General features: G+C 43.2%; 1 protein-coding gene and 1 pseudogene across 2 annotated transcripts in view; one reads left to right on the forward strand and one right to left on the reverse strand.

Moving 5' to 3' along the window:
• OBSCN (obscurin, cytoskeletal calmodulin and titin-interacting RhoGEF) overlaps window positions 1-15,821 on the reverse strand; it is a 225,824-nt gene that overhangs the window by 179,589 nt on the left and 30,414 nt on the right. The window contains exons 9-10 of the mRNA XM_010847289.1: window positions 12,477-12,752; window positions 7,959-8,234 (exon numbers count right to left, since the gene is read on the reverse strand). Coding sequence (XP_010845591.1) covers window positions 7,959-8,234; window positions 12,477-12,752 — 552 coding nt within the window. The remainder of the gene's footprint in view (window positions 1-7,958; window positions 8,235-12,476; window positions 12,753-15,821) is intronic.
• On the forward strand, window positions 1,925-4,204 carry LOC104993829 (annotated as a pseudogene). The gene has a single exon (XR_825882.1). The product of XR_825882.1 is annotated as a ras-related protein Rab-5A pseudogene (transcript).

The following is a 15,821-nucleotide window of genomic DNA, read 5'->3' on the forward strand; positions in this document are numbered from 1 at the left end:
CCCATCTATTTCAACCTCTGCCTCTCAAGAATCTTGAATAATTTCCCCACACACATCCTCTTAGCAACTTCTATCAGACCTGAAATCAGACTCACGATACAATTATACTACTCTCTTTCACACAAATTTTACTTGCCAAGCATTCTTTGCCAGGACTTGTATGTAGAAATGTTTTCTGCATATTAATTTTTTACATACTAATTCTACTCTAAAATTATACACAGTCTAATAATTTATCTCTGAGATTGTCTGAGTTGATCATCACGTCATCAGCAAATTTCATTTTGAGTTTTTCAGAACTGTTTGCTGTTGATTTTATTTCCTCGTTACTCAACTCAGTGGTTGGAAAGCCCTACATTTATCGTCTCTCACATCAAATATGTCCAGACACACCTTGCTGTTTTTGTTGTTGTTGAATGAATTATATAATGTTAATTTTTAAAAGCTGACTATATGTGGTATGTGAAAGTGAAGTGAAGTCGCTCAGTCGTGTCCGACTCTGCAACCCCGTGGACTGTAGCCTACCAGGCTTCTCCATCCATGGGATTCTCCAGGCAAGAATACTGGAGTGGGTTACCATTTCCTTATCCAGGGATCTTCCCAACCCAGGGATTGAACCCAGGTCTCCGGCATTACAGGCAGAGGCTTTAACCTCTGAGCCACCAGGGAAGCTAAGAATTTTATGGCAGGAACTGGTGATCAGTATTATCAACATTTTTTTCTTAGTGTATAACATTCAAGTTTAATCAACCATTTGATTTGTACTCATGGAGATTAGGTCAAAATAGCAGAGTGGATGTGCACTCACCTCCTCCCGGAAGAGTACCAAAATCACAACTAACTGTTGAACAACCATCAGCAGGACTAGGCTTGAACCCACCAATAAAGATACCCCAAGTCCAAAGACAAAGGAGAAGCCACAACAAGATGGCAGGAGGGGTACAGTCATGATAAAAGAAAATCCCATACCCACCAGGAGGGCAACCCACGGTCTAGAAAACAATTATACCACAGAGGTTCTCCCACTGTTGTGAAGGTGCTGAGCCCCACATCAGGCTTCCCACCCTTGGGATCTGCCAAAGAGACTAGTAATCCCCAGGAAATCTAACCTGAAGGATGTGACTGCAGATTTCCACAGGCCCTGGGGAAACAGAAGCCCCACTCCTGGAGGGCACACACAAAATCCTGGGCACATCAGAACCCGGGGGGAAAGGAGCAGTGACCCCACAGGAGACTGAACCAGACCTGCCTGCTAGCATTAGAGGGTCCCCTGCAGAGGTGTGGGTTGGCAGTGGTTCATCACAGAGATAACAGTACTGACAGCAGCTCTCCAAGGAAGTATCTGTAGGCGTGAGCCCTCCTGGAGGTCTTTGCCATTAGCCCTACCCTAGAGCCCGTGGATACCAGGCAAGAATCATCTCAGGTCAAAAAACTAACAGGGAGTGCAGACCCACCCATCAGCAAACAAGCAGACTGAAGTTACTGAACGCTGCCCTGCAAACCAGAGCAAGACCCAATTCTACCCACCGTCAGTCTCTACCATCAGGAAGTTTGCACAAGCCTCTTAGCCTCATCCACCAGAGGGTAGACAGCAGAAGCACAATATTCTTAACGTGATGGAAGAGAAGAAACTATAACCAAAAATACTCTACACAGCGAGGCTCTACTTCTGATTTCATGGAGAAATCAAAAGCTTTACAGTCAAGAAAAAGTTAAGAGAATTCAGCACCACCAAATCAGCCTTATAGTAAATGCTAAAGGAACTTCTCTAGGCAGGAAATGCAAAAGAAGGAAAAGACCTACAAAACAAATAAAAACAATTAAGAATATGGTAACAGGAGCATACATATTGATAAACGCCTTAAATGTAAATGGAATAAATGCATCAGCCAAAAGACATAGACTGGCTGAGTGGATACAGAAACAAGACCGTGTATATGCTGTCAAGAGACCCACCTCAGACTGAAAGTGAGGGGATGGAAAAAGATATTCCATGCAAACGGAAATCATAACAAAGCTGGAGTGGTAATGCTCAGACAAAACAGATTTTAAAACAAAGACTGAGTCTGAGGGGAGCGGAGCAACTGGAGGACGCGCCGCCGCCGCCGCTGCCGCTGCTTCAGGCCCTGCCTGGGCTGCGTCTGGAACCTGCAGCCGGAGCTTCAGCGCCACAGGTCCGCGCGCTGCGAGCCCAGGTTTCTTTACCTCCAGAAAGAAAAGAATTGACACCTTGCGTCCTGGAAGTTCATTTAAGAAACTGAAATTAGGGACTTCTTTCAAATTTGGACATGGCTAATCGAGGAGCAACAAGACCCAACGGGCCAAATACTGGAAATAAAATATGCCAGTTCAAACTAGTATTTCTGGGAGAGTCTGCTGTTGGCAAATCAAGCCTTGTGCTTCGTTTTGTGAAGGGCCAGTTTCATGAATTTCAAGAGAGTACCACTGGGGCTGCTTTTCTAACTCAAACGGTATGTCTTGATGACACGACAGTAAAATTTGAAATATGGGATACGGCTGGCCAAGAGCGGTACCACAGCCTGGCGCCCATGTACTACAGAGGCACCCAGGCCGCCATAGTCGTGTACGACATCACGAACGAGGAGTCCTTTGCCAGAGCCAAAAACTGGGTTAAAGAGCTTCAGAGGCAAGCCAGTCCTAACATTGTAATAGCTTTATCAGGAAACAAGGCCGATCTGGCAAATAAAAGAGCTGTCGACTTTCAGGAGGCACAGTCCTATGCGGATGATAACAGTTTATTATTTATGGAGACATCAGCTAAAACATCAATGAATGTAAATGAAATATTCATGGCAATAGCTAAAAAGTTGCCAAAGAACGAACCACAGAATCCAGGAGCAAATTCTACCAGAGGAAGAGGAGTAGACCTCACCGAGCCCACACAGCCCACCAGGAGTCAGTGCTGTAGTAACTAACCCTCCAGCGTAAACTCCCGGAATGTTCTTCTGCTTCCTAATTGTTAATAAGAGTGGAATTGGAGCATTTAACCAGCCCAGTATGACTTCCAAAAAGAAGAGACTTAACAATAGTCAAGTTTCTAATACAGAATTATTTTCAGTGTTTTGACCCTAATCTTTAGTGGCATGCGTGCGGCCCTCTGAATGTGTCTCGGCAGTGGTGGCGGGGAGCTGTGTGCATGGCTGTCTCCTTGGAAAGTTAGCGGGGCTCACTGCTCTTCTCCAGGGATGTAGACAAATGACTCTGAACCCACAGTGAACCAGCCAGTTCTGTGAAAAAAATTTGGAACTTACTCATTTGGGCTTTTCAGAAAAAACTTCTGCTCTGGAAGGAGGTTCTAAAGATATTTATGCTTAGCTGCCATATCCAGGCAACCTGTAATTTCTCTTAGTGTCCTTATTTAAAGTATACATTCCACATTTTAACAAATTCGCCACAAGGAAACAGTCCCACATCTTCAGTGGGAAAAGATGAACGTTAGTGGCATCTAAATTACAGCTGATCCTGTTGTTTTTAAAATGGAATAAAGTGCATCTTAAAGGATAGTGTTCCCTTCAAACATGTGAGTTCTTCAGCAAAAAGGAAACAAACCAGGTGTCTGTGATTTCTGTGTAATCACTGCTGGCCATCACATAGGTCTTGTTTGGGTGTAGGGAGGGGCCTTTGTGCCCTTTGGACATAAGTATAGTCAGTGCACTAACAATTATGTACATTCAAGCTTGATTATTTTAAATCCGCTCTTCAGCTGCGCTGTAAATAGGGTCCTGCATTGTAGTCTCCATGTATGTTTATTACTTTTCGGTAATATTTAAGAGTTGCTTAAAAGTATACAAAATGTACAGTTACTAAAACAGCTAATTTTTTCCTTTTCTCCCCCTTTGAAAGGAAGGGGCTTCAATTGTTCCTACCTGGCTAGAACCATTATAAAAAATGTACCAGTAATTTGTAACATAAGTATTGGATATGTTAGTAGCAATCTTGCAGCCTTGTTTTCCAAAGTTCATTTTATTTTGATCAGTATATTGCACTAACTGTTTTAGGCATTTTCATTATATGAAATCTACCCTGTGTCAGAGATGATTTAATCTATTTAAGCGTTGAACTGCTAGCGGAACTTGTACACTTACAGTAATTCAGAATTAGTAAGGAGAACAGTTCACCAGTGTTTAGTTTTATATTGAGGTGCTCAGGTTGGAATAAAGTGGTATTAAAAAGCAAAAAAAAATAAAAAATAAAACAATAAAACAAAGACTGTTATAAGAGATAAAGAAGGAACTATATAATGATTAAAGTTCAGTTCAGTCACTCAGTCGTGTTTGACTCTTTGCAACCCCATGGACTGCAGCACACCAGGCTTCCCTGTCCATCACCAACTCCCGGAGCTTACTCAAACTCATGTCCATCAAGTCAGTGATGCCATCCAACCATCTCATCTAATCTAGTGATCAAAGGATCAATCTAAAAAGAAGATATAACAATTGTACATATATATGCATCCAACATAGGAGCACATCAATATATAAGGCAAATACTAACAACCATAAAGGGAGAAATCAACAGTAACATAATAATAGTGGGGGACTTAAGACACCTCTTTTGTCAATAGGCAGATCATCCAGGCAGAAAATTAATAGGAATCACGGGCCTTAAATCACACGTTAGACCACACGGACTTAACTGATATTTACAGAGCATTTCATCCAAAAGCTGCATAGCAATACAGCTACACATTCTTCTCAAACTACACATTCTTCTCAAGTGCACTCAGAACTTTCTCCAGGATTGACCACATGCTGGGGCACAAGATGAGCTTTGGGAATTTAAGAAAACGGAAATAATCTTTTCAATGAAAGCATTTCAAAACTGAAAGCACCTTTTCCAATAGCGATGCTATGAGATTAGAAATAAACTACAAGGGAAAAAAAACTATAAAAAATACAAATACACGGAGGCTAAACAATATGCTACTGAACAGCCAATGAATCAGTAAAGAGATCAAAGAGGAAATCGAAAAATATCTAGAGACAAATGAAAATGAAAGCACAATGACCCAAAACCTAAAGCGTGCAGCAAAAGCAGTTCTAAGAGGGAAGTTTATAGCAATACAATATTACCTCAAGAAACAAGAAAAATCTCAAATAAACAACCTAACCCTATACCTAAAACAATTAGAGAAAGAAGAACAAACAAAATCTAAATTTAGTAAAGAAGAAATCAATCCTAAAGATTAGAGTAGAAATAAATGAAAAAGAGACAAAGAAAATTATGGCAAAGATCAATGAAACTAAAGGCTAGTTCTTTGAAAAGATAAAGAAAATTGATAAACCTTTAGCCAAATTCATCAAGGAAAAAAAGGGAGATAACTCATCAATAAAATCAGAATGAAAATGAAGAAGTTACATCAGACACCACAGAAATGCAAAGGATCATAAGGGACTACTATAAGCAACTGTATACCAATAAAATGAACAGCTTGGAAGAGATGGACAAATTCTTAGACAGGAACAATCTCCCAAGACTGACTCTGTACTCATGGAGACGATCACGTCTTTCTGCATTCAATCTCTTAAAGTCAAGCTTTCTATCTATTAATGTTGTCAAGGTTAACTCCAAAGTGCAATCCTGGACTTGGACTTCCATCAGCGATCTCTAACCCTTGGATACATTGCTGAATTCCTTCTGCTAACATTTAATTTACAATTTTGGCCTTGTTACTCATAGCACACTGGTCTCAAATTCCATTCTTCCTGCCTTTCTTGTGTGATTTTGGTACTGATGTTATGTTCACAGAGAGAGTTATAGAGTATATCTCCTTTATCTCTCTCTAGGACCAAACCCACAAGCATGAAAGAATACTTTTCCCATTTTGTATAGTTTACCAGAGAACTATGGGGCTGAGAAAACTTATCAGTATTGGTCCCACTGATTGACAAGCCATGCAACTCTTCAACTCTTCTCTATCTTCTTGCGCCTATTTTCATAGTTTACTAGGATTTAGCCACATTTCACAACTTCTCAATGGTTTTACCTTAGAATACTCTAACATACTCTGAAAACCACATCTTCCAAGGATGCATGGTGGGATCTGGGGTATATACACACACCCATAAATCCTCCTATCTGGCATGGTCACAAAGTGTTAGATGTTCGGACCTACAAGTCAATGGAGGATGGCAGCCCACCCCTATTCGGCATGAAGGCTCTCTTCCAATTCTTAGACAGCCTTATGTTTCAGCCATGAAGCAGGGATACTCACTGACCATCTGTTAGGGAAATTAAATGAAAGTAATTTAGTTCAGGCTTCAAAGACAAGAAAGCAAAGTAGACCTCTGACCTTGCTTCTGACCTGCCCAGACATAGGCCTGACTATGTGCCAGATGTGAGTGCAAGCCCAGCAGCACCATAGATAAGAGAGAGGGCAGATTGAGGGGATTCTTGAGCCCTGGAGGGTGTCTGGCCAACCATACCTGAGGCTTAACAACCTTCCAAGCCTTGCAAAACAAACAGCTTTGTAAAACACAGTTAACATAAAACCAAACCTGCAATTTACTCCTTTGCAGTCAGGCATTATAAACGGGAACCCCCAAACTGTAATCTGAAGCCTCACCCATGGAGCAGATGAGCTGCCTGAGACATGTTCCCAACTGAGACTCCAGAGCGCTGTTAAATGGGACTTCCTAGCACTGTTTGAATCTGGATGTCAGTAAAAACACAGTTTGGTGATGTATGTACTGTTACCCTCCTCTACTGTTCTATTTCTCTTTTCTTGTAATGGTTGTTTATTGAAAGTTGTTTATTGAGCTTTCCTGGTGACTCAGATGGTAAAGAGTCTGCCTGCAGTGCGGGAGATCCAGGTTCAATCTGTGTTGGGAAGATCCCCTGGAGAAGGAAATGGCAACCCACTCCAGTACTCTTGCCTAGAAAATCCCACAGGTGGAGGAACCATTGTGTCTCAAAGAGTCAGACACGACTGAGCGACTTCACTTCTTATTGAAAGTAAAATAGATAATTCTCTATTAAATATCGAAATTGTGTATGTGTGTACAACAAGTGGTTTCTTTTGTTAACGAATCCTTAAAACCTGAAACAAAAACTAAAACTTTCAGCAAAACACCATTAGGAAAATGGAATGAAATAAAAGACTGCTTTGCTGGTCAGAGGCTGCTAGGACAGTAACTCCTCATTAGCAAAGCCTACTAATGTAGCAGAAGCAAATTTTTCCTTTCCATTCCTAAATTCATCAATGTAATGCCAAGGGGAATACTGACTCAGAACGTCCGAATCATTTGCAGACAAATGCAAAATCACATCTGATATAAGAAGACCACCCTAAATGGCACCGGTAACTCTCCACCAATCCTTCCTTTCTTCTCTTTGCAAGGATGACAAGAAAACATGGACCAATTTCTTGGTACCTACAGGCAACTGGGCCTCTATATCCGGGAAAAGGAAGGAAGGACCACCCAGAAACTTAAAAATTGATCATCGAATGCTCACTCCTGAAGAATTTCAAGTAGGACTGTGTGACCAATATCTCCCCTAATCCGGGAACAATGAAATTGTATCACCTCAGGCAAACCAAGAACCTATATGAGGTATCAGATTAGGGCATGTGGTGGCTGTCAAGAAAGACATATGATGGGAGGAAAGTCACATATCTCTAGGTCTACATCAGTCCCAAATTATCATGGAGAGTTGGGGTCTCGACACTAGGAACAACAGGAAGGTTCAGGGCATATGCTAAGACACTGCGACCGAGCCTTACTGAATGCAAACAAGTGGAAAAACACAGCCCCACTTCTCCAGGCACACCCTTCCCAATCATCCCCCCCAGGCCCACATGGGTATCCGTGCAGGACATGGAAGACAGGGAGGCTTGAAGAATTGAAGGTCACAGGCACACAAGTCTGGTGAGGCTGGAAGCGGGTCCCCTCATCACCTGCACACAGGCTAGCTCAGCGTCCTCCTCCAGGACTGACCTGTGACGTCCAGGTGGAAGGAGACCTTCTGGCCCCCGGCCTCGCAGCTGTATTCCCCGGCGTCCGCCTTGCCCGCCTGCTGCACCACCAGCCGCCTGGTGCAGCCCTTGGCTTCCACACGCACTTTCGAGCTGGAACTCAGCTTCTTGCCGTCCTTGTACCACATCACCTCCGTCTGGGCCTGGGCCACCTCGCAGCTCAGTGTGGCACTGGTTCCTGCCACGGCCTGCACTTCACTGCGTGCCGGCTGCTCCTTGGCAAACACCACCGAGGGCTCTGGGGACAGAGGGGGATACACAGGGTCAGAGACACCATCTCAGTTAGGACGGCAGCCCCGGGCAAAGACTAGGGATGAGGAGTTGGGAGTAGGAGGAGGGGAAAATGGGGCTGGAGATTTCTCGGGGATCTGCACCAGTCTTGTGCCCTGCAGAGGTCCCCCAAACTTTCTCAGCAACAAGTGACATAATTTATGCATTCTCCTACATGTGAGCTGTCCTTGCGAGCTGGTTCAGGATGTGGTGGCCTTTGGATCAGCCTCATCTGCTACGACTGGCATCAGTGGGGTCACAAGGCAAGTATTCCCCCAACTTTCTAGATACACTCACAGTCTTCTTCATGAAGTGCAGGCAGGAACTTTTCAGCTGCAGTCCGTGGAGATGGCTGAGGCTCTGCGCCCTTGCCTACTCTTACTATTGTCAATGATGCAACCTGGGGGAGCTTCTGCACCTCCCTGTTGCTTTCTTTGTCACTGTCTGAGGAATGAAGAAGCTAAGCAACCTTCCCCTTAGGACTGGGTTCGCCATTTCTTCTTTCTGGTGACACTATTCAAATCTCCTGCCCGCTTACCAACAGGATGGGAATTGTAGGGTTATGCTATGTACATTCCAAGACTTCCTGTATAAGGCTAGAATCTTTTCCACAGGAATGTGCAGCCCATGTTCTCGTTTGCAACAAATGAGATTACCTGAGGCTCCACCTTCACCTGTTCTCACTGCTGGCAAACTGGTGGGAGTGAGTGTTACCTCCTTGGTCTTACACATTTTTTCTGATGACTCAAACTCAAGAACCTTTTCTGATGTTTTGCTCATCAGTGTTTGCTCTTCTGTGTTGTCGTTGTTCAAAGTTTCTGCCCTATTTTCAGTAGCATTGACTGTCACTCATGTGTTTGTTCACTTTAAGGAACTTTTTTGTATTTAAATGCTGCTGCTGCTGCTAAGTCACTTCAGTCGTGTCCGACTCTGTGCGATCCCATAGATGGCAGCCCACCAGGCTCCCCCGTCCCTGGGATTCTCCAGGCAAGAACACTGGAATGGGTTGCCATTTCCTTCTCCAATGCATGAAAGTGAAAAGTGAAAGTGAAGTCGCTCAGTCGTGTCCAACCCTCAGCGACCCCCATGGACTGCAGCCCACCAGGCCCCTCCATCCATGTGATTCTCCAGGCAAGAGTACTGGAGTGGGGTGCCCATTGCCTTCTCCATTTAAATGCTAGGCACTGACAAGAATGTGTGTTCTAAACATCTTTCATATCTGTGTGGCATGCCTTTTACTAACTCATGCTGTCTTCTGATGAATCTTCATGTTTAGTTTTAACGTACTCAAGTATGTTAAATTTCTTTCATTATGGTTAGTGCGTTTGTATTCTAAGAAATCACCTTTATCCTAAATTAATCAAAACCATCTATCTTGTCATCTATGATTTTTCCCTTTAATTCCATGGTCTCTAACTCAACAGGAGCTGACTGTGTGTGGTTTGTGAAAGTGAAGTGAAGTCGCTCAGTCGTGTCCAACTCTTTGCAACCCCATGGACTGTAGCCTACCAGGCTCCTCCATTTATGGGATATTTTCCAGGCAACAGTACTGGAGTGGGTTGCCCTTTCCTTCTCCAGGGGATCTTCCCGACCCAGGGAGTGCACCTGGGTCTCCTGCATTGCAGACATTTTACCCTCTGAGCCATCAGGAAATCTTTTTTCTATATGGTTAAATGGTTCAAGTAACATTTATTAAAACCATGCTGTCTCTACCCCTCTCGCTAGTCCACGTTTTTTAAAGAGGAGAAGGGGAATGTGGTCATCCATTCAAGCACAGGTCTGTGTATGAGATCACGTTCTGGCCCTTTGGTCATCGATCCTTTCAACCAGACCCTAATCTATTCATTACTGTAGCTTCATATCAGTTGATACTTGGCGTAGCAAGTGACTCACCTTTTGCTCGTCCTCAAGAGTGAATTGACTGTACATGGTCTTTGCAACTTGTCAATTTTCAAAATCCCCACTAAAGAAACATTTTTTGAATTTTAATTGGTATTGAAAATTGTTTATTCTTCCACAGATTTCTACCTCTTTAGAACTTCCCATCTCTCTCTCAAAAAAATTTTAATAATCTTCCCCAAGCATCTCTTACCACTTTTTATTAGACCTGGAATTAGAAAATGATTCTTTTTATGCTATTGTAACTCTTTTAAAATTTCATTTTTAGATGTTTGTTGCTACCAGGTAGACACAGAAGTGTCTACTTCATGTTGATTTTTTTTTTAATTGGCTTCATCCACTTGACAAAGCCTCCAAAAATTATCATTCTTAATTATCTTATTAGGTATCATAATTTATCTTTTGGATAAATTGTATTATCCATGAATTCCACTTTTATTTGTTCACTCTGTTGCTTTGTTTTTGTCCTAACTGTATTGTAGAATGTCAGATAAAAACAGTAACAGCTGGTTGCCTTGTCTGGCTCCCCATCTCGTAAGCAAAGCTTTCAAACTTTCACTTTTCTGTGTGCAATTAGCTTGCTTGTCTACAACATCACTTGTCAAATTAAGAAAAAACAGTTTTCGTTATAATTTGTTAAGAATTTTATGGCATGAATTGATGCTAATTTTATTAAACATTTCTTCTGTATTTATATTGCCAAACCTCACCAAACGCTTTGTCCTGCGTGTCGTATACAGATTGATTTGTGATGTCTCTAGTGTTTCAACAACCTGGCATTTCTGGCTCTTGCTTTCATCACAATGCATTTGCAATTTTCCTCTTAATATACTGCTGTATTTATTTTGATAGTATTTTGTTTCATATTTTAGCCTTGATATCCACAACAGATAGGTCTGTAATTTTAATTCTTACTACTTGCCTTGTCAGATATCAGTATCAATGTTACACTATCTACATGAAACAAATCAGAGACTGTAGTCTTTTTTCTATTCTCAAGAAAAATTTCCCCGAACATGGATCTTTCCAAAGTATTTCATATAATTTACCAGTGTAAACTACCAGGATTAGATCATTTCCTATGCAGATTTTTCACTGCATAAGGCTCTAATGACTTAAAAGATTATAGGACTATTTGAGTTGAATGTTTCTTGTATCACTCTTAAGACAGTTTCCTAAAAATCTAATCAATTTCTCATAAGCTTTCATATTGATTGCCATGAAAAAAATGGCTATATTCTCCTAAAATACAATTTTTAAAAGATACATACATGCTGATATAGGAGAAGCAACTATTCCTTTCCAAGTCTAAATCTAAAAATCAGACTCCAAGCGGAATTCTGACATAGAATGTTCTAATAGAAGAAAAAAGGAAATCAATATTTGCTTTGAAAAGAGAATTCCCCAGACCTCACATGTGCATACTTCAGGCACACACTGACCAATTCTCTGCTCTATTTACTTTGCACACACATTGCAAGAAAAATGGATCTAGATTTTGTTACATGTAGATACACATGCATGCATGCTCAGTCGCTTCAGCCATGTCTGACTCTTTGCAAAACTATGGACTGCAGCTTGCCGGGCTCCTCTGCCCATGGGATTCTCCAGGCAAGAACACTGGAGTGGGTTGCCATTCCCTCCCCCAGCAGGTATTCCCGACTCAGGGATAGAACCTGCATCTCCTGCATTGCAGGCAGATTCTTTATGCACTGAGCCACCTCAGAAGTCCTACAGATACACAGTTAACTTCAATATCCGTGTGCAAGGAAGAAAGAGTGTCCAGAACACTTAAAACTCTGGTAATCTATAGTTTGCTCTTGAGATAAGTCCAAGCCTGTGCAGCAAAAATTTCCCCTGGTCCTGGTTTAACGAAATTCAAACATCTCTCCTAGTGTGAACCCACATGGATTGCTGGGTGGGGCATCTAGGAGCTGTCAGGACAGCCAAGAGGAGCAAAGTCACATACCCACAGTTGAAAGACATCTGGTTTACATCAGACTCCAAATGCAAGACAGAACCAGAGGCCCAGACACCAAGGAACACCCAGACGACCCTGGGCAGATGCTGGGAACTGACGACCATGCATCACCGTGTGGAAATACCACTCTGGGTTTACAGGACGCCTTTCTCCCCTCTGCTCACACCCTCCCATCCAGCTCCCTTTGCCCAGCCTTGGGTGTAAAAATGGTGGTGGGAGGACAGGAGACCAAAAGAGATGAAGTCTAGTGGAAAGATCATCGGGTCTGTCAGGGGTGCGAGCCCATCCCATCACCTCCACATAAGGCTAACTTACTACCTCCAAACTGACCTGTGACGTCCAGGTGGAAGGAGACCTTCTGGCCCCCAGCCTCGCAGCTGTACTCCCCGGCGTCTGTCTTGCCCGCCTGCTGCACCACCAGCTGCCGGGTGCAGCCCTTGGCCTCCACATGCACTTTCGAGCTCGAACTCAGCTTCTTCCCATCCTTGTACCACGTCACCTCCGTCTGGGCCTGGGCCACCTCGCAGCTCAGTGTGGCACTCGCCCCCGCCACGGCCTTTACCTCCTTATGCATTGGCTGCCCCTTGATAAACACTGCAGAGGACTCTGGGCACAGAAAGGGATACACAAGGTCAGAGACACAAATGGGATCCTATTCCAGGGGATCTTCCCGACCCAGGGATAGAATACACATCTCTGGTGTCTCCTGCATGGGCAGGCAGATTCTTTTCCTCTAGCGCCACCTGGGAAGCTCAAACCAGCTTATGAAACCGAAACCTCAGAGTTCAGGAAAGTTTCTCCTTGGAGCCAGTGATGCCCTAAGCCCGGAAGGGTGCACAGGTAACAAGTCTGATACGTCTCCTATGTCAGAACCTCACGTGTATTATAGTCATGTTCTAACTCAAAAGTAATTCCTAAGGCTGGGAGAAGGTGGCCAAGGTTATCCCAGCATCTGTCACAGCTAGTTCATTGTCCTTCCCACATGACAGTCACCTCTGGTGGACAGACTGAATTGTGTGCTCTTGTATCCCCAGAACCAGGCATATGGTATATTCCCCACAAACTAGTCCACATTTTTCAAAGTATAACACACATGTAAAGTACACGAATTCATTTACAGCTCAATCGAGTGTATCTATCCCATGTGACCAAAACACATCCAGCTCCCCATTCACTACTGACCACTCCCCAAAAGTCACCTTTTGACCTTTATCACCATCAACTACTTTTATCTCTTCTTTGATTTCACATGGTGCTGCTGCTGCTGGTAAGTCACTTCAGTCGTGCCCGACTCTGTGCGACCCCATAGACGGCAGCCCACCAGGCTCCCCCATCCCTGGGATTCTCCAGGCAAGAACACTGGAGTGGGTTGCCATTTCCTTCTCCAATGCATGAAAGTAAAAAGTGAAAGTGAAGTCGCTCAGTCGTGTCCGACTCTTAGCGACCCCATGGACTGCAGCCTACCAGGCTCCTCCGTCCATGGGATTTTCCAGGCAAGAGTACTGGAGTGGGGTGCCACTGCCTTCTCCGTGATTTCACATGAATGGAATTAAACATTATATGTCCTTTGGGTCTGTTTTCTTTCACTCAACATAATGTCTGTAAGATCTATCTATGCTATGCACGTGGCAGCAGCCTGTTCTTTCATACCGATGTATAGGATCTGTTGTATGGGGAGGCACCACAATTTATTTTCTCCTTTTTCTCTTATGATTCATTTGGGTTGCTTCCAATGTGGCGATATGATGTGTGAAGCTGCTGTGAACATTCTTTCATGTACCTTTTAGAGCACTACAACTGTTGGAACACAGAAGCATCGGCTTTTGGCTTTCGCGGATATTTCCAGTTTACCAAAACGGTTTTACCAATGTATGCTGCCAACATAAGTGTGTGGAGTTCCAGTTCTCCACATCCTTACCAACAGCTTCTATCACCAATTTTAGTAACTGTGCATATGCCCTTAAATTTAAATAAATACAGAGAGGATCTCAGAGATTCGATGCTATAGATGCAGTCATTCACCTATTCATCAATCACTGATGAGACTAACGTCAATAAAGGCTCTGTTATCTGCAGGCTCTATGGTGGTGGCTTGGAATGCTGCAACACAGCTGGAAATGTGTACAACACAGCCTCTGTTCCTACAGATCCTACTTTCTATTGAGGAAAGACAAACAAACATAAAAACCTGACAATGATGTAATGCTAAGTTGAGTGCTGTGATGAAGTAAGTGATACGCTAGAGAAAAGGGACTGATTGGTGGTTTAGATACGGCCGTCAGAGCAAACCTTGCTAAGGAGTGATGTTCAGGTGAAGGCTGAATGATAGAAGGGAGGCAGCCTTGAAGAAAGCTGAGCAGGTCATTATAACAGAGATGAGACCTAGAGCCAGGGCTCTCCTAAAGGGAAAGATATGGAATGAGTGAGGAAGGTAAAAGGGAACTGCACTTTTAGAACCACACTGGGCATCCGATTTTCTCCTGTGGACATTGCTGCTCCTTGGTACGGCATGAGAATAAAAGGCACAGGGTCTCTACTATGAAACAGGAATACTGACCATGCTGTGGACACCTGGTGTGAACAGAGAGACGAAGTTAGAGATTGAGGAGGCAAGCCTCCAGGGAAAAGAGACTTTGAGGAATTGAGCCCCACACTCAGTCACATTTCCCCCAAGATGTTTGATGATTTCCCCAGCTGCGTGACCCAGGGGGCTATGAAGCTAAGCAGGAGATCTCTGAAAAGTACAGCAGACATGTTAGCACCTTGCATTAACAGAGAGACAAAGATAGGGTTGAGCCTCTGCTTCGAAAGAGACCCTCACCCCTGCCCCAAGTCTCTGCAGGAATCCTTGGAGGATGCCCAGGACTAGAAGCCAACCAGAGGCAGACGACCCTGATCAAAACTGCAATGCAGCCTTTTGAGTCCGTGCAGTACCAGGACAGACCAAAATTCTTAGTTGTTTCCTTTATCCCTAGCAAAAGAAATGCTGATCCTCTTTCTAAAGTAAGATAACTTTTATTATGTTGAGGTATGTTCCTTCTATTCCTGCTTTCTGGAGAGTTTTTATCATAAATGGATGTTGAATTTTGTCAAAGGCTTTCTCTGCATCTACTGAGATAATCATATGGTTTTTATTTTTCAATTTGTTAATGTGGTGTATTACATTGATTGATTTGCAGATATTGAAGAATCCTTGCATCCCTGGGATAAAGTCCACTTGGTCATGGTGCCACTATGGAGAACGGTGTGGAGATTCCTTAAAAAACTGGAATTAGAACTGCCTTATGACCCAGCAATCCCACTGCTGGGCATACACACTGAGGAAACCAGAAGGGAAAGAGACACGTGTACCCCAATGTTCATCGCAGCGCTGTTTATAATAGCCAGGACATGGAAGCAACCTAGATGTCCATCAGCAGATGAATGGATAAGAAAGCTGTGGTACATATACACAATGGAGTATTACTCAGCCATTAAAAAGAATACATTTGCATCAGTTCTAATGAGGTGGATGAAACTGGAGCCTATTATACAGAGTGAAGTAAGCCAGAAAGAAAAACACCAATACAGTACACTAACACATATATATGGAATTTAGAATGATGGTAACAATAACCCTGTATACGAGACAGCAAAAGAGACACTGATGTGTAGAACAGTCTTTTGGACTCTGTG

The sequence above is a fragment of the Bison bison genome, unplaced genomic scaffold (genome assembly GCF_000754665.1).
Source record: "Bison bison bison isolate TAMUID 2011002044 unplaced genomic scaffold, Bison_UMD1.0 scf7180017864248, whole genome shotgun sequence".
Classification (NCBI taxonomy): Eukaryota; Metazoa; Chordata; class Mammalia; order Artiodactyla; family Bovidae; genus Bison; species Bison bison.